Source organism: Danio rerio, chromosome 15 (assembly GCF_049306965.1).
Source record: "Danio rerio strain Tuebingen ecotype United States chromosome 15, GRCz12tu, whole genome shotgun sequence".
Lineage (NCBI taxonomy): Eukaryota > Metazoa > Chordata > Actinopteri > Cypriniformes > Danionidae > Danio > Danio rerio.
In genome coordinates, this window is record NC_133190.1 from 40,763,286 (window position 1) to 40,785,269 (window position 21,984).

The window sequence follows — 21,984 nt, forward strand, 5'->3', positions numbered from 1 at the left end:
AAGCACGTACATGCCTCTTTTTTTGTTGGCTTTATCACATTTCCTTATAGAGGAATAAACAAATTACTTGTTAATTTCCATCCATTTCCTTCAGTAATGATAAAATATTGTAAATGTTACATTTACTCGCCCTAGACAACTTCCAATGAGGTTCAATAATGTTTTATACTTCAGTTAAACTACAAAAAAAAAGTTTAAATAAAGTTATTTAGTAACCTCAGCGCTTCATAGCTCCAACCCTTCCGCTACTTGAGCAAAGCTGCAAGCGTTGAGTGCGATAAGTGTTGAACATACCACACCACACTTCTTTTTAACGGTAAAATAAGTGCATCATCCGGGTATTTAAAGTGCACATATTCTTTCTAGAATTTTTAGTCTGAATGCACTACTTACAGTGCAGCATATATGAGTACACTCCTTATAAATCTCTCATTTAGATATTTTTTTTCTATAGGAAGCTTTACAATATTATTTTTGTGTATATACATTGGATTAGTCATCACTGAAGCCAAATCTGGTGCTAATCTAACAAAATAACTTTTATTAAACGGTTTAAAATTAGTACACAAACATGACCATAAAACAAATGGTTTGTTGCGATCGGTTTCCTCAAACAGTTTGAGTTGCCCTAATTTTTTGTGTTTTACAGTTTATGAATGTACTAAAACTTATAATTGTTTGTTTTAAAAATTCATAAAAATGCCAAAAAAAATGTATATTTGTAATCTCTTCACTCACAAATGCAGCCATGTTGCCGCTGTAGCTGGTGTATTCTGGGAAGATTTTGTACCCCTTAGTTTCTAGTGTGATCCTGGAAAATCCTAGTTTTAAGGGCTATCCAGCCCTTCCCCTTAGAGCTACGCCTTCTAGCTAGGGAGAATGTGGACACCCCTTCAGGTGAACGTGGAAAACGAGGGGCAGGGGTAAAAGGAAGAGCTAAGGGGGAGAATTTGGATTGGGCCTAAATGTAATTAGGGCTTAAGCAACAACACTAATAGGGCAGGTCGGTTCAGATTTGGTTGTTGATTTAAAATATGTAATTTAATTAAGAGTTCAGTGAGCTGATTTTGCCAACTAGGATTCCCCATACTGTACATTTCGATAGGGCTTTGGACTTGTTCATTGTTTGAGTTGATCAACTCAAATTAACACAGAGCAGCTATTCACTGAAAGTCTTGTCCTACAGGTGTTCTGCTGTTTAGTGCATTAGGAGTGCAAGTGAGAATGCCAAAAACAATTCACGGCCTCAAAGGTTCCTGTCTGGTGATTCCATGTTCTTTCAAATTCACATCAAAACCACCCAAAATCCCACATATGGTTGTGTGGTATCAGTGGGTCCATAGAGGTTATCCTTTAGTTTATCATCCTTCGAAGGCAAATCAAGTGATTAAGAAGTTCAGAGGAAAAACTGATTTATACGGAAACTCAAGTGGCGATTGTAGTCTGCTGATCAAAAACCTGGAACAGTCCCACCATGGAGAGAAATTATACATAGGAATTGACTCTGAAACGACATACAAACTTCATGAAGTGACTTCCACAGTCTATGTTGACAGTATGTAAAAACCTTTTTCTTATCTTGATTCCTGATTTATTTGTAGGAGTGTTTCCTTATTTGGTTCATTTATTCTGTATTTAGCACGTCCACAGTTACCCAGCATCACTATTTCTGGAGGAGAGAAGATGGGGGAGAAGATCACAGTAACATGTTCAGCTTCCCACACATGTCCATACAGCAAACCAAACATCACTCTCACAGATATCGAAGGATCTGATGAAATAAATGAAGAGTGTAATGAAGACGGTCAGTGCAGAATCACTCTGACACGCTCAGGTGTAATAAAGGCGGAAAACACAGTTTTTGAGTGTTTAGTAACACATCATGGTGGCATAAACACATCCGCTGCAAAAGACAAAAGTGCATTATGTGAGTAAAATGCATTGCTGAATTGCATTATTAAAATACTTTCATTAAGATCCTACACAAACACGTAATGTCAAATTTCAGGTGTTCATCAAAACATAACGATTGAGCCTGAAATAGTAGATGTCACTGAGGGCGTCGCACAGAACTTCACTTGTACCGTCCACCATTCCTGTCAGAAGGAGAATCCAAACATCACATGGAACTACGAGAACATGCAGGTCTCAGAGGGGACAAAAACACTTTCTGGTTCAGATCGAGTCGCCTTTTCCACCATAACCTTTCTGGGTGCAAAAGAAGACCATGGAAAGAAACTGATCTGCTCCGCTAAACTTTCTGGAGGAAACATCACGGCATTTGCTGTTTTACATGAGCCATGTAAGTAATTATTTAGCATCACGTGTGTGAAAGTTACATGTTAAATTTATCAGTACATTACCTTTGAGATATTTTTAGTTTTGTTCTAATAACAATGACTCATCCTGCTTTTTCTTTTCATAAAGCAAACATGACGGTCGTCCTAACGCCTTTACTTGTGTTCATCTTTGCTTGCATACTTCTTGGTGTCATCATATGGAAGAAGTGTTACAGGTAAATATTTAATTACAAAAATGATTTAAATTTATCAGCCACAATGTTCAATTATTGAGTACTACAACAGGCATCTAAACAACATTTAAATTTTAAATCAATCAATGCCAATAAAGAGAAAAATGATTTCCAAGGTGGATTCTAAGTGAACTGCAAAACAATGACAAAATACAGGCATTGCAAATATGGAAAATGGAAAATTATAATAACAATAAAGTATTGAACACAAACAATTGCACTCATTGTAAAGTTGTATTGCTGTGAGTTGAGAACATTAATTAAAGTAGAAACAATTTTGCTTAGTCCTCCTTTACATTCAGTCAGTTGCTAAGACAGTCCAATCTGGGGACAAGGTGGACCTTTTCTTTTGAATCATGTGAGCTGAGAGTGCAGTGCAATCTCATGACAATTTATAACTTTTTGATTTAGTTTCTACAGAGAACGATGTTTTGGCAGGTTTGTTGCTAAGAAACGCACGTGCGTGCGCGCGCACACAGACCAGGGTCGTGCACAGGGGGGTGGAGGCACTTGCCCTTCACTTTGCGATCGTGTTGAGCACCTGCCCCTAAAGGGTCTGTGCTCTGTGCACGAGCCTGACACAGACAGATACACGTGCACCCAAAACGCGCGCAGGTAAGGACAGGGTAGCCTGAGCGACTCCTTTCAGATTCAACACGCATGATCGCGTTCATCAAATTTGCCTAAACTAAGCATTCTAAAGCATGGCTGTATTTCACAGGGATTCTGACACAACAACGAGAAGCATACACTTTACAAAAGTTGCATTTAAGGAGGAAACACGTCAAACTTAATGACACATTTGAGGGCTCATGCTGAAAGCCATTGGTGTGCGCTGTCTTTGACAGCTCGCGACTTCATCTTACACTTTATGAGTACATTTACATAAGACACCAATACTCCGTTTTTAATATGATTAAGATTATACTCTTATTAAGAGTCTGTAAGCAGCGATTTTTGATTACCTTAAAGGACCACCGAGTCACGAAATGCGGAGGTGTTTTATTCCGTTCCCCATGCAGTATCAAATTCCATTAAAACAGAAGTTAAAAGTTAAAAATGAAACACCTGAAATTGCATGAAACTCTGGAGAGCCTGGTGATGCGACAATAAATGTTTTATACTGAAACTTGCCTTCAAAATATGCTTCCTTGGTCTTATCCATATTTTTTGCATGTTGAATACATGAATTTTTTGCATGCTGAACACGTTGAATCCACCCCAACAGGAAGTTAAAAAAAATTAAAAATGCAACGCGTTAAATATTTAAAAATAATTGCATGCGTTAACGCACTAATTTGGACAGCACTTTATATATAAACATATATATATATATATATATATATATATATATATATATATATATATATATATATATATATATAAACATGTCGGTACATATAAATTGAATGAGTCAATGCAAAGACAGCATATGCAAATATATATTTATATATATATGCATGTATACAGTTGAAGTTAGAATAATTAGCCCCCCTTGTTTTTTGTTTTTTTTGTTTTTTTTTTCTTTTTTTAATATTTCCCAAATTATGTTTAACAGAGCAAGGTAATTTTCACAGTATGTCTGATAATATTTTTTCTTCTGGAGAAAGTCTTATTTGTTTTATTTCGGCTAGAATAAAAGCAGTTTTTAATTTTTTTTAAAACAATTTAAAGTCAAAATCATTAGTAATCATTAAGTAACTTTTTTTAGATAGTCTACAATACTGCCTAATTACCCTAACCTGCCTAGTTAACTCAATTAACCTAGTTAAGCCTTTAAATACCACTTTAAGCTGTAAAAAAATGTCTTCAAAAAATTATGACAGTATGGCAAAGATAAAATAAATCAGTTTTTAGAAATAAATTATTAAAACTATTATTATTAGAAATGTGTTGAAAAAATCTGTTCTCAGTTAAACAGAAAAACAGGGGGGCTAATAATTCAGAGAGGCTAATAATTCTGACTTCAACTGTATATGGCTCCTTTCCATTGAGTTTATACTGTATGTAATCAACACCAATAAATAAAACATAATCTCGGCAATATTTCCAAAACTCGCATTTTTAGCATCTTCACATTCAGTATTTTAATTGCTGACAGACTTTTCAACTGATCCATCAAGTGACAGTGACAAAATCACCATTTAAAAGTAAAGACATTTAAGCAGTTTACTTGTTCATACTTGTTTTTATGCCTGTGGTAATTGTCAGTGAAAACTGGAGCACAATAAATGATAGTAATTTTCACTGTGTTGAATGTGTTAAATGAGTTTAATTTAGTTAAATGAGTTCTGCTCAAAAACAACTTGTCAAAAAAAAAAAAAAGTTTGGCTCTTTAGAGTATGCAATGAAACCTGACTGGTGTTAGAGTAGATACATTTTTGTGTGATTTAATTAGTTCTACAATGTGTTATTATCACTTTGTTTTTGTGTATTAGTATATGATGCCTAAAACTCTGCCATACCTCTGTTTATGTATGTACATTTTCACTGAATGACATAAAGCAAGCAATGTTTATCAAAATACAATATAATTTGTTATTCTATTGCTTCATTGTCACTTGTTTTAATGACAATAAGTGGATATACTTTCCATTTAAAAGTTGCAAAGGTTTAAACATCTTAGTGTAAAACTCACTGACCTGATACTGTGATGTTCATCATTTTAGTCAACATGCAGAAATCATGAGGTTGATAAACATTAATAAAGCATTAATCAGTAAATAATGAATAAATCAAACAAAAGGGAAAAGGTTGACTATTAAAACTCTCAACATTTTTTCTTCTTCACACCCTCAGGCCAAAAAATGAAAGTGCTGTGTATGAAAACAATCCTTTATCCAAACCCTACATGCCGTCACCAAAGAGGTACAGCACTTTTAGATTTTCTAAAGGTCTTTGACACTTTTTTATGTTTTAAAATAATAAAATGTGATTTAAATGCAATAACCACACTTTTATTTGTTTCATTGCACATCAGTCACCCAAAACTTCAGTCAGTGAGTATTTATTTATTTCTGCTATTATAAAACTCAATATTGAAATATGTTCACATCTGAATCTAATCCTCTTTAAATATTTCATTTAGAGAAAAAAAGAAGCAGATTTATACGTCAACTTGGAAGATTTGTATAAAAATGTCTGATGAGCGAACAATAGAAATGATCCCAATACAGCATTTAAAAATGATCAACTTTATTCAACTTCAAAATAAGAACAACATCAACAACAGTAATAATAAAACAATTGTTAAGAATTGTATGGACTCCTATTACAAACATATTGATGCTTTATTGGCTTTATTTAGTATACAGTTAAAGTCAGAATTATTAGCCCTGCCTTGAATATTTTTTCTATTTTAAATATTTTCCAAATTATGTTTAACAGATAATGAAAATTTTCACAGTTTGTCTGGTAATATTTTTTCTTCTGGGGAAAGTTTTTTTTTTTTGTTTTATTTCGGCAAGAATAAAAGCAGTTTGAACATTTTTTAAAATTATTTTAAGGTCAATATTATTAGCTCCTTTAATCTATATATTTTTCGATAGTCTACAGAACAAACCATCGTTATACAATAACTTTCCTAATTACCCTAACCTGCCTAGTTAACCTAATTAAGCCTTTAATGTCTTTTTTATGTCTTAAAATAATATTTGACTAAATATTTTTCCTGTCATCATGGCAAAGAAAATAAATCAGGTATTAGAAATTAGTTTTTAAAACTACTATGTTCAGAAATGTTTTTAACAAAGCTTCTCTTTGTTAAACAGAAATTGGGGAAAAATTAACAGGGGGGCTAATAATTCTGACTTCAACTGTACATGTATACTATGTGCATCTATTTTGGTATTTTTCTTTGTACCTGGCAATTATTAAATATGATTGAACAATATAATTATGTTAAGTGAAATAGGGTTTGTGACTCTTTTATTTGTATTTTTTTTCTGTCTTGTTTCTCCATCTTTTACTCTCTGCTTGTTATATTAAGGCCTGAACCTGTTGTGCTAGAGCAAAGTATTATTAACTGCTGTCAATATATACTGTATACATTCTTATGTCATTAAACATCACAAAAACAACAAATTACCAGTCATTTATTCGAGTGACGTTTGTTTCAGATTTATTTTATTAATACAAATTTACACAACTTGTTAAATGTTCTCAGCTTGAAAAATTTATTGTATTTTATTGTAATTTAAATGTATTTTACAGTGGCAAATGATATGGCTAAACTGCTTACACAGTTTAGTGAAACATAAATTATGCCACTTTTGCAATTCATCACAGGGCACATAGATACAAGTATTTGTGAACAAGCAATTATTTATTTAAAGTATAACTCTGAGCACTTCAATATTGTATTATTTTACAAAAGAAAACTTAGTATTCACACAAAATGAATTTGTTATTACAAAATGATCACTTTCAAACAACATAGACGTGTAACAGCAATACAACTTAAGGTTTCAACTTGATTTATATTTTTATGTCTGAATATTCAGTTCTGTCTTTATCAGATCTTGCACTGCTCTTAATATATGGTTCAAGTTCATTTGAAATTAGTTGTGTTGCTACTTCTGAATGTGTACTTTACAAGTTACAATGTTGATTAACCGCTCAACAACACACAGACTATTAAAACAGCTGTTAGTTGTATAAAGGCTGTTGACGATTCATTGCATGACTACTAATACACTATTGAACAAATAAAACCTAAACTGGTAACACATTGGTAAAATTTCAATGAACACAAGTTCAATAGATGCTTAAATGTATGCTGCAGGCATCGTAATGATCGCCTACAAACATTTAAGACGATCTACATATACTACCCAGATGAGAGTAAGCAGATATGAACTTGTAAACTAATCAATCTATAGACCAGGGGTGGCCAACCCTGTTCCTGGAGAGCCACCTTCCTGCAGATTTCAGTTGCTACCCATATCAAACACACCTGAACCAATTAATTAGGCCCTGAAAACCACGTGATAATTACAGACAGGTGTGTTTGATATGGGTTGCAACTGAAATCTGCAGGAAATAAATCAGGGGGGCTAATAATTTTGACTTCAACTGTGTGTGTGTGTGTGTGTGTGTGTGTGTGTGTGTGTGTGTGTGTGTGTGTGTGTGTGTGTGTGTGTGTGTGTGTGTGTGTGTGTGTGTGTATTATACATATATGTATATATATATATATATATATATAGAGAGAGAGAGAGAGAGAGAGAGAGAGAGAGAGAGAGAGAGAGAGAGTGGGTGTGTTTGGGAGATCATTTAGTAATGAGAAGCATTACCCAGCAAACTTCTCTTAATTCTGACATTTCCTCCTGTGGCATAGTGGACAGGCCCGCAGGGTGGAGCAATTTTAGAGGGGGGCTAATAATACTGACTTTAAATGTTTATATCAACACAGGCTTATTCTGAAAGCGTAGTCTTATATACGTTTTCAGCCTGGGTTGGTATATGTGTTTATATACTCATTATTTTTTTTTAACACCTCTATAGTTATGCGGTGGCACATAGTTATACCTCTTTCTTGACTTCACACAGAAACAGCAACATGTGTGGCATGACATCACTTTGTTGCGGAGACACTATTGGTTAAATGCTGGCAAAGTAGAACAAAGAAGCAGCTTGAACAGAACGTGTATGTTTGCGGTCTAGAGGTATTATAAAGTTGATGATGCCAACATTGCCATAGCAAACTGTGAGATATGTAAATCTAGGGTTGCAAGAGGGGCAAAAAAAAGGCTACATTTAACACAACAAACAAGTTAAGTTAATTGAATGTTAAAATAAGGTAAATTAAATAAAAAATAAGGAAACTTCTGGATCTATTTCTTTGCTCTTCTTCATTGTTTTTTTAATGTATTATAGAAGTATTGGATCAGGTTTTGGTATCGGTAGATACTCATTTACATTTTACATTTACATTTAGTCATATACAGTAGCAGACACTTTTATCCAAAGCGACTTACAAATGAGGACAAGGAAGCAATTTACACAACCAAGAGCAACAATGAATAAGTGCTATAGACAAGTTTCAGGTCTGTAAAGTCTAAGAAGGGAAGTATTAGTAGTATTAGGTTTTTTTTTTTTTTGTTTTTTTTTTTGTACCGTTAATGTGATATTCTGAGAGGCAATTGCAGATTAGGAAGTGTAGTGGAGTCTAAATAGTTGGGTTTTTAGTTGTTTCTTGAAAGTAGCGAGTGACTCTGCTGTTCTGATGCAGTTAGGGAGTTCATTCCACCAACTGGACAGATTGAGCGTGAGCGTGAGCGAAAGTGATTTCTTCCCTCTTTGGGATGGAACCACGAGGCGACGTTCATTAACAGAACGCAAGTTTCTGGAGGGCACATAGATCTGCAGAAGTGAGAGCAGATAAGAAGGAGCAAGGCCAGAAGTCACTTTGTAGGCAAACATCAGAGCTTTGAATTTGATGCGAGCAGCAACTGGCAGCCAGTGCAAACGGACTAGCAGCGGAGTGACATGTGCTCGTTTAGGTTCATTGAAGTACTCAAAATTAAATGACTCTGACTGGAGGGCAGAAAAACCTGATTGGGACATCCTTAAAAATTATATTGCGTTCGTAAATATTTCTACCTTGTTCTCATTAAATCATGTTTATGAAACTCCATGGTTATTGTGTGTAGCTATCTTATTCATTACAACAGAAAAAAAAAATTATAGAAAGTTCCACAATTATCAACATTTCTGTTCTTGTTTGAAGAGTTAAATGCAATTAAGCAATGTCACACCCCTAATGATACCATTTTACCAAAAACGTAAACTTTGCATACTTAATGGGATGTTGAACACCTGAAAAAGAACTTGATACCTGTTGTTTGTTCACCCAAACTACAAATCCCATTATGCCCTGCAGCCACACACCGGTTAAAGTCTACCTTCATTACACACACAGCTGAAGTTCATCCTTACCGATTACATGGACAATATATATTGTACGCTATTCACCCACACATCCAGGACTGAGTCTTGTTTCCATTGTGAACTTTACAAAGCATTTTCCATGTCTCGCCCTGCTGTGTTGTGACCCTTTTGCTTGTTTAATGTTTACTGATAGTTTGTCACCTGTCTAGACTCTCTCGCCTGTCTCATCGTTTATGCATTAGAAAATATGTGGATTACTGCGTGCTCCTGATTTTGACCCTAGCCTGCCTGACTGATCGACTAAAGCTCCATATTGTATTCTACCCCTGTTGTCGTACCTTATTATTACAATACCATTCAGAGCCAAATCCATAAAAATGGCATATGTTAACTCAAATTGTGTTCTTTTCTGAAATCGATTAATTAATCAGTTTTTATACAAGTTAAATTAAATCTAATAGGTTATTAAATACTAATAATGTAATAGTCACCTGAAAGATCATATTTTTAATTGAATACTCATCTATTCAAACTTTATTAAGCATTGCATTGACTATTATTTAATCCAACTGCAGAAATCACACTGGTTAATCAGCAAACTTTACGGAAAAAAATTTAATTTTCTTTTGTGAACACTGAAAGAAAAAATTGTCAGAAAATAAAAGGATACACTTTAAGAAAGAGGAACTGGTCAATGGTGCTAACATCCAAATACAGTAGTTCATTCACACTGTAAACGTGTTGATCTACACATTAAGATTTCACAGTTCTTTCATTATTTTTAACACTATTGAGAATAATTTGATATTGAATTATCAGACCGTGATTAAACCAAACCCAGGTAACAAAGCATTCTGGCCCAGATTGGCATAAATCTAGCACAGCAGGCATTCATCCGGCTCTGGCATACAGCATTTGGGCCAAACATGGCCCTGTTTTGGCAGAGGTGGCACCGTATTTAAAGCGGCACACATTACTTGGGCTAGAAGTAAAATGTAGTATTTGGCCCCGATTTAATAATTGATATGTAGGCCATGGAAGTTTGTTGACCCACATTTAAAATATATTTTTATTATTTTCAAACAAAGAAAAACATTTCTACCAATCAGGTCGCTTTGAGAAAAAGCACACCCATAGCAAGCCTAAAGCACAAATATTCATGGGTTTATCAATTTCATTGCAGTTGTGACACCAACATATCTGGTCAAGTTCAGTCTTAGTTATGGGTTATTAACTTGGCTGAGACTTGACCCAGATATTCAATTAAATTCAATTTACCTTTATTTGTATAGCGTTTTTACCATGTAGATTGTGTCAAAGCAACTTCACATGAAAGGTCATAGTAAATTGGAACAGTGTAGTTTAGTTTTTAGTGTTCAAGTTCAGTTCAGTTTAGCTCAATTCAGTGTGGTTTAAAAATCACTACTGAGAGTCCAAACACTAAAGAGCAAATCCATCGATGCGTAGCTCTACTGATCCTAAACCGTGCAAGCTAGGGGTGACAGTGGAGAAGGAAAAAAAACTTCAAAACTTCACCAATTGGCGAAAACTTGAATTTGAAGAAAAAAAAACCTTGAGAGAAATCAGTTGGACACGACCATTTTAATTTCTCTACTGGCCAAACGCCTTGTGCAGAGCTGCAGTCTCAGCGGCAGAGGCTGGAAGCTGGCCTCAGCAAAGACTCGTCTGTCCTTGGGGCGTCACAGAAATCCGTCTCATGCTCTCCATTCCTCAATGACCATCACAGTAGCTGCTCAGGATACGGTCTGGTCCAGGATATGGAAACCTTGGGGTTCATCTCGTCGCTGGTCTTGGATCGAATCAGTGGTGTTTTTTGGGCCGAGTGCCAGATGCAAAAAAAAAAAAAACGCTGTTCCGGGCCAAATTTTACATACATCACACAGACACGCATATATATATATATATATATATATATATATATATATATATATATATATATATATATATATATATATATATATATATATATATATATATATAGATGGATGGATGGATGGATGGATAGATGTGTGTGTGTGTATATTATTATGGAATTATTTTATTTCGTCATCCAACTGTGTTTCTAGAAAGACTTAAGTATTTAAAAAAACTTGAATCTTCTCTGGGCAAACTACAGTTGCAACACTCATCCTTTATAAATTCTCCTTCAGTGAAGGGTTTTCTGTGCTGTGCAATTAGCTGAGCTACCTCATAGCTAGCCACACTGCAAAAAATGCTTTTCTTACTGAGATTTTTTTTGTCTTGTTTCGAGTCCAAATATCTAAAAATTATCAAATCAAGAAAAATTTTCTAGACAAACAAAACATATTGTCTTGTTTTGAGAAATAATCTGCTAATATTAAGTGAGTTTTTCCTTAAAACAAGCAAATTAATCTGCCAATGGGGTAAGCAAAATAATCTTATGTCAAAAGGAAAAACAAGAATAATTTGCTTACCCCATTGGCAGATTAATTTGCTTGTTTTAAGGAAAAACCCACTTAATATTGGCATATTATTTCTCAAAACAAATTAGAAAATTCTCCTTTATTTAAGAGTTTTTAGATATTTGGACTTGAAACAAGACAAAAAAAATATAAATAAAAAAAGCATTTTTTTGCAGTGCAGTGTATAATTTTCTTGCACTTTATTAGCACGAAAAAAATGGTTGTTGAGCTGATAGGGCAGCTGTTAATTGTTTTACTTTTTGATCTCGTTCGGCACCAGTGTAAGAGCTGGAGGCCTGATGCTTTGTTTCATAATGTGTTTTAATATTATATTCCTTCATTACTGCAACTGATCAATAAAAATGTAATAGCGACGCCCGGTGGTCATTTATTGAATTGCTTTCATTTTTGTGTAGCGGGCCAGATTCTATTAATATTTATAAAAAGCCTCGCGGGCCACCACAAAACTGATTGGACACCCCTGCGCTAAGTGATGCACTGAGTGTATGCTTTACTAAACAGATAGGTCTTTAATCTAGTTTTGAATTGGGAGAGTGTGTCTGAGCCTTAGACATTATCAGAAGGCTATTCCAGAGTTTGGGAGCCATAAATGAGAAGGCTCCACCTCCTTTACTCGACTTTGCTATTTTAGGTACTACCAGAAGCCCTGAGTTTTGAGATCTTAAAGAGCGAGTTTGAAGATTGGTTAGATAAACAGAAGGTTGGTTAGATAAACAGGAGCTAGATTATTTAAAGCTTTATATGTAAGAAGCAATATTTTAAATTTAATATGAAACTTAACAGGCAGCCAGTGTAAGCAGGATAAAATTGGGGTGATATGATCATATTTTCTAGACCTGATAAGATCTCTGGCAGCTGCATTTTGTACTAATTGAAGTTGTTAACAGAGGATGCTGGGCAGCCAGCAAACAGTACATTACAGTAAACCAGTCTAGAAGTCATAAAAGCATGGACTAGCTTTTCTGCATCTGAGATGGATTGCATACTTTTTAATTTTGCGATATTTCTCAGATGAAAGAAAGCAGTTTTTGTGACATGGGATACATGATTTTCAAGAGTTTAATTGCTGTCTAATATGACATCCAGATCTTTTTTAGTAGAGCTAATGCTAACTTTATATAACTAGATATGTATGCACAAATAGATTGTCCCTCTATGAGATTTTTATATTATCAGATTTTTTTTATTGATTTCTGTGTAAAGAATAGAAGAATTCACAGCCACGTATAAGCATTTTTAAAAAGTAACGCATATAATCATATCAACAAGACAGGACGTGTGCAAAGCAACTGAGATTAAAAGGTCTGTTCAGCTCGCTGTGATTATAAGCACCTCAAGAATGAGTTTTACAAGTTTAAAACAGTGCATGTTTGTAATAAATACAGTAAAATCACTGTGTAACTCATCACCACAGCTGCAGAGTGTCAGTACAATTATTAAAGAAGACACTTCTGTTACAATCACCAGCAATCTAGCGACTACGGATTGGTGGAGAACTACGCACACACACACCACATTAACAAAATACAAGTCCCAGCATGCACCTCGCACACACCAGTTCCTCATTCCCACTGATTACATAAACAGCTGGTAACTCATGGACTGATATTTTCTACTATTTATGCACATACACACAGTGCTGTCTTGTTTGTGGACACTACGAAGCGTTTTCCTTTTTTCCAATGCCGTGCCATGTTTCCTGACCTCGCTTGTTTATTGTTTCCTGAACAATGATTTATTGATTCCTGAACTGATCTCTTTGGCTGTGTATTGACTATTCTTTTTTTATTACTCTTTATGTACCCGTTAGCTCCTGTTATTGGCCATTGCCTGCCTGACTACTGTTGTCAAAAAAGACGCTGCACTTAGATCCTCAACTCCGTTGTCTGAACCACTTTGTAACAGTTTCAATCCTGGTTCATGAATTTAAATCAGGTTTATTTTGTATATTAACATAACGGATGTCCTTACAGCAGTGTATATTAACAATTATCCTGTCATGTTTGCTGTCCAAAAACAGTGCTAAGCTAGACATGTGCGTGCGTGCATAAACTGTGATGGCACTGTGTGTGACACGTAGTTGACGAAAGGCTTGAATTAACTCCACAACAAATACATCAAATAAGCGTTGGTAAAATTCTTACTGTAGTAAGAGAGATCTGTTGCTTTTTGCCTGTCACTGTGCTGCTTATGTGTGAGATGCAGTAGGAGAAGGCTACACCCATCACAGCAACAATAAGGGTGCTTTCACACTAGCAATTTTGGTCCGCACCCGGGTTCGTTTGACGTCATAGTACGGTACGTTTAGCTAGTGTAAATGTCTTCTGAACTCATGTGCGCACCCATGAACCGTACCTGAGTCCGCCTGAAAGAGGCGGTCTGGGGTACGTTTCATGCAAACTCTGGTACCGCCAACTGTACAACAAACTATCATTTTCATAACATTCGTGTGTGTCATGTGTGTGTGTGTGTGTGTGTGTGTGTGTGTGTGTGTGTGTGTGTGTGTGTGTGTGTGTGTGTGTGTGTGTGTGTGTGTCTGTGTGTGTCTGTGTCTGTCTGTCTGTGTCACGTTTCGTACCTTGGTGTCACGCGTGTGACTGAGTCAGGGCAATCAGTGATACACAATGATGTCTGCTTGTCTTCTCCAAAAACAGCTTCTGCAGACACTGTGTGATGATCTAAATGTTTATAATATTTTTGTGGTAGATGGACGCGAGTCGCTTTCTGTATGTCCAAAACCAAAAGCAGAATGACCGCAATGTGCGGACGTCTTTCCATTTCGGCACTTGCTTTTGTGACCGTCACCTAGCAATGGCCGTGAACTAAACAGTAGCACAAGCGTACCGGGGTTCAGAAGACAAAAAGATAGTAGGAACACAAACCAACCGAGGAGGTGGCAGTGGGAGACAATCGAACTTGGGTACGGTCCAGGCAAATTAACCAAGTGTGAAAGCACCCCAAGTGATCTCTATGGCTCTGACACGCTCGTGGGAATGGTGGGCGGGGAGAACTAGCTCATTTGCATTAAAGCCACAGGCAACAAAAACAGCTACAATGTTCTACAGCTCAAAGTTTCTTTCTGTAGACACAACATATGTATCTTAAATCTTGAAAAGGTGGTAAAATAGGTCCCCTATAAATTTTACCATTTGTGTTTTTTTTATTTTTATAACAGTCTCACTTGTCAGTCACAGAGACGTTCTCAGGAAACAATAGTTGACCACGGCGTCACCGCAGAAGTGCGTTGGTGTGATGCACTCGCAGTAAAACCAAGGAAATAATTTTTACAGTGTTGTTTTATCACTGACACCCTTTGCTTTTCTTTTACTTCTTTTCTTTTGCAATCTGCTTTTCCCAATCCACTACAGAAGACTACTAAGAAGGTAAGAGGGTCTTAATTATGTTCATTTATGGTTTAGCAACCATCTACTCAAGATGACTGTAATCTATTTTGAGTTTGCATATAGCATTGTGTACCATCAAAGAGCAATGTGGCTGAAAACAACTGTCTATCAGTATTTTTTATGCAAAACGATATGACAAACTTTTATTCCAGTACTTATTTGCTGTAAGACTTTGAGATTTATTACTTGTTTGAGCAAAATTCAAAATAGGTGAGTTAAGGGGAAAAACTGCAACACAAAAAGGTAAACAATTGCTGGACAATTCCCCTCCCCCCCACCCCCCGTGTTCGTTACTGTCATTGTTTAATGCAATTGTTATCCCCCCCTTTCTCATAGCTACAGAGTTTATACGAGTGCTGTTAATTAAAGAGGTTCTTCTTGTTACTTATAGTCACAGGGTAAAGATAATGTTTCCGGGCTGCAGGTTAAAAACATATAGATTTTTTTTTTTTAGCAATTCAATAAACCTAATATTTATTAAAAGCAAATTTATTAAAAAAGCAACACCTACATGCCATACAGGCTGAACCAGCAATCCTGGTATGGGAGGAGGGTGTGAATAATAGTAATTGTGGCTGAGACACAAAAACGTTTAAAGACCTGACAGTATATGTGCTAAAACAGTGGTTCCCAACCTTTTTTTGCCTGAGACCCCCTTTTCCCCGAAAAATATTGCAAGGCCCCCCTCCACATTTAATGATATAATCGTTTATAAAAGTTTGCAGTAATGATGACAAAAAATGTTGTTTTCAAACAAACGGTATGTTTATTACTATATCTAGATATGTTTATGCACAAATATTAGCCTAATGTTTCCCAGAGATGGGTTGCAGCTGGAAGGGCAACCGCTGTGTGAAACATGTACTGGAAAAGTTAGTGGTTCATTTCTCTGCGGCGATTCCGGATGAATAAAGGGACTAAGCTGAAGGAAATAGAATGAATGAATGTTCAATGGTTGAGAAGTGAGGATAATGTCACCTCATTGTAAACAGTTTTTGCACATTTAGTACTTTTGCGAAAGAAGATTATTGCAGATTTATTGCAATAAAAGTCAAATAAACTTAAACAGTAAAATAGTTTACATTTCAAAAGAAGTTACTACCTAATTTGTGAAAAGCATAAAGAAAAAAAATTCCCTATTTAGACCTTTGAGTTTTTCTTCTGTTTGTCACAAAAAAAGATATTTTGAAGAATGCTGGTTGATGGAAGTCAGTGGGTGCATCTTTTGTGTTCATTAGAAAAAAGAAACTCAATAGGTTTTTATCAAGTGAAGAGTGAGTAAATGAATTTTGAGTGAACTATCCCTTTTATTGATGCAGGACACAATTCATTGACTGCTAATTCATTAATTTGATCCACTATTAACAATTAACTTTGTGTTTTGTTCATGTTTTGACCCAGAAACATGAATGCATCGATTTTGCTTCGTCTACTATTTCAAGGTACACTATCTGCCTTCCTCTTTTGGGAATTTCACTGTCACAATAATTGGCAAGATTTACCTATCATCTCATAACAGCTAGCTCTACATAAATGTTTACTGCAGTCCAGTTGAATCTTTTGACAAATATGCAGACTACAAAGTTTGGTGTACACCCACAAACAAAATTGAGTTAATGTTCACAACCACTGTTCTTCAACTTTTGTCTGTCAGGTGTTCTGCTGTTTAGTGCTTTAGGATGGGAAGTGAGAATGCCAAAGGAAATTCACGGCCTCAAAGGTTCCTGTCTGGTGATTCCATGTTCTTTCAGCTACAAATCAAACCCACCCAAAATTAAAGTTAAAGTTGTGTGGTATCAGTATCGTTGGCACTCTGTAACTTATCCTTTAGTTTATGATCCATTCCAAGAAAATAAAGTAATTGACAAGTTCAGAGGAAAAACTGACTTATATGGAAACTCAAGTGGTGATTGTAGTCTGCTGATCAGAAACCTGGAACAGTCCCATGATAGAGAGAAAATATACGCATGGATCGACCCTGAAAATGCTAGAAACAGATTCTATGATGTCACTTCTACAATCCATGTCAACAGTATGTGAAAATGTTTTTCTTCTTCCTATGACTACTGATCTAGTTTTTAGAATGTCACCTAATTGTGTAATTTCTTCTGTTTTAGCACACCCACAGCCACCCAGCATCAGTATTTCTGGAGGAGAGAAGATGGGGGACAAGATTACAGTAACATGTTCAGCTTCCCACACGTGCCCATACAGCGAACCAAACATCACTCTGAACGGTATTGAAGGATCTGACGAAATAAATGAAGAGTGTAGTAAAGACGGTCAGTGCAGAATCACTCTGACACGCTCAGGTGTCATAAAGGCGGAAAACACAGTTTTTGAGTGTTCAGTAACACATCATGGTGGCATAAATACATCAGCTGCAAAAGACAAAAGTGCATTATGTGAGTAAAATGCATTGCAGAATTGCATTTTAAAAATACTTTTATTAAGATCCTACACAAACACATAATGTTAAATTTCAGGTGTTCATCAAAGCATCACGATTGAGCCTGAAATAGTAGATGTCACTGAGGGCGTCGCACAGAACTTCAATTGTACCATCCACCATTCCTGTCAGAAGGAGAATCCAACCATCACATGGAACTACGAGAACATGCAGGTCTCAGAGGGGACAAAGATACTTTCTGGTGTTGATCGAGTCGCCTATTCTACCATAACATTTTTGGGTACCACAGAAGACCATGGGAAGAATTTAGCATGCAATGCACAATTTTCTGGAGGAAACATCACAGCATCTGTTGCTTTATATGTGCAATGTGAGTAAACGCAAATATGGACAGAAATGTGTGCTTTAGTCAGTTTAAATGTCACAGTGGGGGCTTTCATGATATGTACATTTTTATGTTAGGCATTGAACATAACATAACAATTGAGCCTGAAATGGCAGAAGTCTCTGAGGGCGTCACACAGAACTTCACTTGTACCGTCCACCATTCCTGTAAGAAGGAGAATCCAACCATCACATGGAACTACGAGAACATGCAGGTCTCAGAGGGGACAAAAACACTTTCTGGTTTTGATCAACTCGTGTATTCCACCATTGCTTTTCTTGGTACAAAAGAAGATTATGAAAAGAAGCTGATTTGCTCTGCAGAATATTCCGGAGGAAACATCACAGCATTTGTTCCTTTACATGTACCATGTAAGTAATTAGTTAGCGTAGCATTTGAAGTGTGTGATTTCCATGTTCAATTCACCATTACAATGCCTTTGAGATGTCTGATCATATGTTTAGTTTTGTTCTAATAATAATAATTAACCCTTTCATTTATTTTCCACCATAAAGCAGTCATGATGGTCATTAGATCAAAGATTATAGGTCTTTACGTCCTGGCGCCCTCACTTGTGTTTATCTTCGCTTGCATACTTGTTGGAGTCATCATATGGAAGAAGCGACTCAGGTAAATATTTATTTACAAAACTGGATTCATTTTATCAGCCACGATGTTCAATTATTGAGTATAAGTACAGGAGGACTTGATTTAAAAAGCAGATTTCGGTCTGTTAAACTGTCTCTGGGTTTTTTTTTTTTGGAGAGATTGATCAGATTGATCATTATTGCATATTTGGGTCTTTAATGACCTGGATGTAAATATTCAATGCTGAGTTCACACCAAACGCGAAGCATTGTCTTATATCTTTAACTCTTTAGCTTCAAGCTTTACATGTGTTTTTCACTTCAGCTGAGGTTTTAGAACTTGTGCAGAAGACACCATTGAGGCAAATTTGATGCATTCCTCATTCAGCATCATTTGGGTCATATAAATTCACCTACAGTATATTCGAGCCTTTGCATTGACTTTATATGCAATTTCCTCAGGCAAATGTTTACATTTGCTTTTGTCAACCCAGCAAAAAAAGCATCTGCTGCAACAGCAATAATTAGAAACACTAACAGTTTTTGTCAACAACAAAAAAAGATTGTTGTGTGAGTTAATTTGTTCAACAATTTCTTATGAATATGTTATTGTGTATTAGTACAATGGTTCTCAAAGTGGGGGGTCGGGACCCCCCGAGGGGTCGCGGGACAACGAAGGGGGGTCGCCTGATGATTTCCAAAAATCTATTTATTTTTATTAAACCATAAGAATTACCATATTTTATCCATAACCTACTGAAGAGAAAAAATAGTCGTTTATACCATATAGTTACTATGGTAGCTTATAGTTACTACTTCTATTGGATTGCAACCCCTGGGGTAATTACATTATATTAAAGACACAGCAATAGTGTTAGATGCAGCAGATTTCATAACACCTGGTAAAACTTTGTTGCACATTTACAGCTCTCATACATACTGTAAAAAAAATTAAAAGAAGAATAGACTTGGGTCCATTGGTGTGTGTGCTCCACTGCATGCAAGGTTTCTGTATTTATAACCACCTCAGAATATATTGGGGGTCGCGACTCACTGGCATTGTCATTTTGGGGGTCGTGGCCTGAAAATTTTGGAAACCCCTGTATTAGTATATGACGGCTTAAATTCTGCCATATTTGCTTATGTATGTAGATGTTTACTTAATGATATAAAGCAAGCAATGTAGATCAAAATACAGTATGGAGATAGTTGCATAGGTTTAAACATCTTAGTTTAAAAGTCACTGATCTGATGTTCATCATTTTTAGCCAACATCCAGAAATTGCTAATAAAGCATTGATCAGTAAATAATGAAGAAATCAAACAAAAGGGAAAAGGTTGACTATTAAAACTATCAACATTTTTTCTTCTTCACACCCTCTGTTCTCAGGCTAAACAATGAAAGTGCTGTGTATGAAAACAATCCTTTATCCAAACCCCACACGCCGTCACCAAAGAGGTACAGCGCTTTTTAAAGATATTTACATTTCTAAAAGTCTTTCTTCAATATGTGGAAGCTCAATTTTTTTATACTTTATAATGTTTATTTAGCAAAAACAAACCAATGTGATTTAAAATAAACAACTCCACTTTTGTATTTGTTTCATTGCACATCAGTGACCCAAAACCTCAACCAGTGAGTATTCATTTATTTCTGCTATTATTACAGTATGCAAGACTAATACATACTGAAATATGTTCACATCTAAATCTGATCCTCTTTAAATATTTCATTTAGAGTAAAAATGAAGCAGATTTATACGTCAACTTGGAAGATTTGTATGAAAATATCTGATGAGCAAACAATAGAAATGATCCCAATACAGCATTTAAAAATGATCGACTTTATTCAGCTTTATATAAGATCAACAGCAGTAATGATTTTAAAAAAAAAAAAGTTGTTAAGCATTTTATGGACTCAATCTTCAAACGTATTGACGCTTTATAAGCTTTATTTAGTATACAGGTTTACTATGTGCATCTATTTTTTTTTTTTTGTATTTTTCTTTTTACCTGGTTATTATTAAAGATGATTAAACCATATACGCATGTTAAGTGAAATAGCATTTGTAAATCTTGTATTTGTATCTTTTTGTATTTTGTGTCTTCATATTTTACTCTCTGCTTGTCATATGTCATATAAAGGCCTGAACTTGTTGTGCTAGTGCAACGTATTATTAACTGCTGTCATTAATTGTGTGTTTGTGTGTGTGTGTGTGTGTGCATATATATATATATATATATATATATATATATATATATATATATATATATATATATATATATATATATATATATATATACACACATATATATACAGTTGAAGTCAGAATTATTAGCCCCCCTTTGATTTTTAATTTCTTTTAAAAATATTTACCAAATGATGTTTAACAGAGCAAGGAAATTTTCACAGTACGTCTGATAATATTTTCATTTCGCCAACAATAAAAGCAGTTTTTAATTTTTTAAAAGCCATTTTAAGGACAAAATTATTAGCCCCTTTAAGCTATATTTTTTTCCTGATTTCCTAAATGTTTGGAAAATGACATTTATTGTTTTTGTGATTATATATATATATATATATATATATATATATATATATATATATATATATATATATATATATATATATATATATATATATATATAATCACAAAAACAATAAATGTCATTTTCCAATCATTTATTTGAGTAGTTTCCTGTTAAATGCATCATGCCCAAATATTTATTTTATGCATAGAGATGTATGCAACCAGCTAAATGTTTTCAGCTTAGATAAATTCAAGTTCATGTATTTTACAGTGCAATATGTTTATTAAATGTTAGTTATTTTAGTGAAACATAAATTATACTACTTTTGCAAGCATCCATATGGCGCATGGGTATGAGTACGTGTGAATAAGCAATTATTTATTTTAAGCATAGCTTAAAACACTTCAATATTGTATCATGTTACAAATAAAAACTCAAATTACACGTAAAATTATGCTTTTTTTTAACAAAATTATAATTTTCAAACAGACATGTATCAACAACACAGCTAAAGGTTTTAATACTTGATTTGGAAACTTGATTTATATTTTTATGTTTGAATATTCAGTTCTGTTTTCATCATTAGATCTTGAATTGCTCTTGATATATAGTTAAAGTTCATTTGAAAAATTTTGTGTTGCTTTTTATAGGCATCTAAATGTGTACTTTCCAAGTCTGTGGATTAACTGGTTAACAACTACACACTACTAAAAAAGCATCGTTAATTCAAAATAAAGAAATGTTTAGTTTACATAATAATACATCATTATTCATGTACAG

The 21,984-nt window shown here is 34.8% G+C and overlaps 2 protein-coding genes across 2 annotated transcripts; both read left to right on the forward strand.

Annotated features, from left to right (window-relative positions):
- Positions 1 to 458: 458 nt before the first annotated feature.
- Positions 459 to 5,764, forward strand: LOC137487688 (uncharacterized). The gene is made up of 7 exons (XM_073924196.1): positions 459 to 1,555; positions 1,640 to 1,927; positions 2,009 to 2,302; positions 2,428 to 2,515; positions 5,333 to 5,401; positions 5,514 to 5,532; positions 5,622 to 5,764. The coding sequence occupies exons 1-7, from the start codon at positions 1,225 to 1,227 to the stop codon at positions 5,676 to 5,678; spliced, it is 1,146 nt and encodes a 381-aa protein (XP_073780297.1). The 5' UTR covers positions 459 to 1,224; the 3' UTR covers positions 5,679 to 5,764.
- A 7,210-nt stretch (positions 5,765 to 12,974) lies between these two features.
- Positions 12,975 to 20,851, forward strand: LOC141377967 (sialoadhesin-like). The gene is made up of 11 exons (XM_073924200.1): positions 12,975 to 13,188; positions 15,255 to 15,269; positions 16,692 to 16,732; positions 16,945 to 17,322; positions 17,408 to 17,695; positions 17,777 to 18,070; positions 18,163 to 18,456; positions 18,601 to 18,715; positions 20,063 to 20,131; positions 20,290 to 20,308; positions 20,411 to 20,851. The coding sequence occupies exons 3-11, from the start codon at positions 16,696 to 16,698 to the stop codon at positions 20,465 to 20,467; spliced, it is 1,551 nt and encodes a 516-aa protein (XP_073780301.1). The 5' UTR covers positions 12,975 to 13,188; positions 15,255 to 15,269; positions 16,692 to 16,695; the 3' UTR covers positions 20,468 to 20,851.
- Positions 20,852 to 21,984: the final 1,133 nt, after the last annotated feature.

Coding starts and splice junctions, on each gene's coding strand:
- LOC137487688 (XM_073924196.1), top strand. CDS start 1,225: ATGCCAAAAACAATTCACGGCCTCAAAGGTTCCTGTCTGGTGATTCCA. Junction 1,556..1,639: donor TTCCACAGTCTATGTTGACA/GTATGTAAAAAC, acceptor TTCTGTATTTAG/CACGTCCACAGTTACCCAGC. Junction 2,516..5,332: donor ATATGGAAGAAGTGTTACAG/GTAAATATTTAA, acceptor TCACACCCTCAG/GCCAAAAAATGAAAGTGCTG.
- LOC141377967 (XM_073924200.1), top strand. CDS start 16,696: ATGAATGCATCGATTTTGCTTCGTCTACTATTTCAAG. Junction 16,733..16,944: donor GCTTCGTCTACTATTTCAAG/GTACACTATCTG, acceptor TTTGTCTGTCAG/GTGTTCTGCTGTTTAGTGCT. Junction 18,716..20,062: donor ATATGGAAGAAGCGACTCAG/GTAAATATTTAT, acceptor CTCTGTTCTCAG/GCTAAACAATGAAAGTGCTG.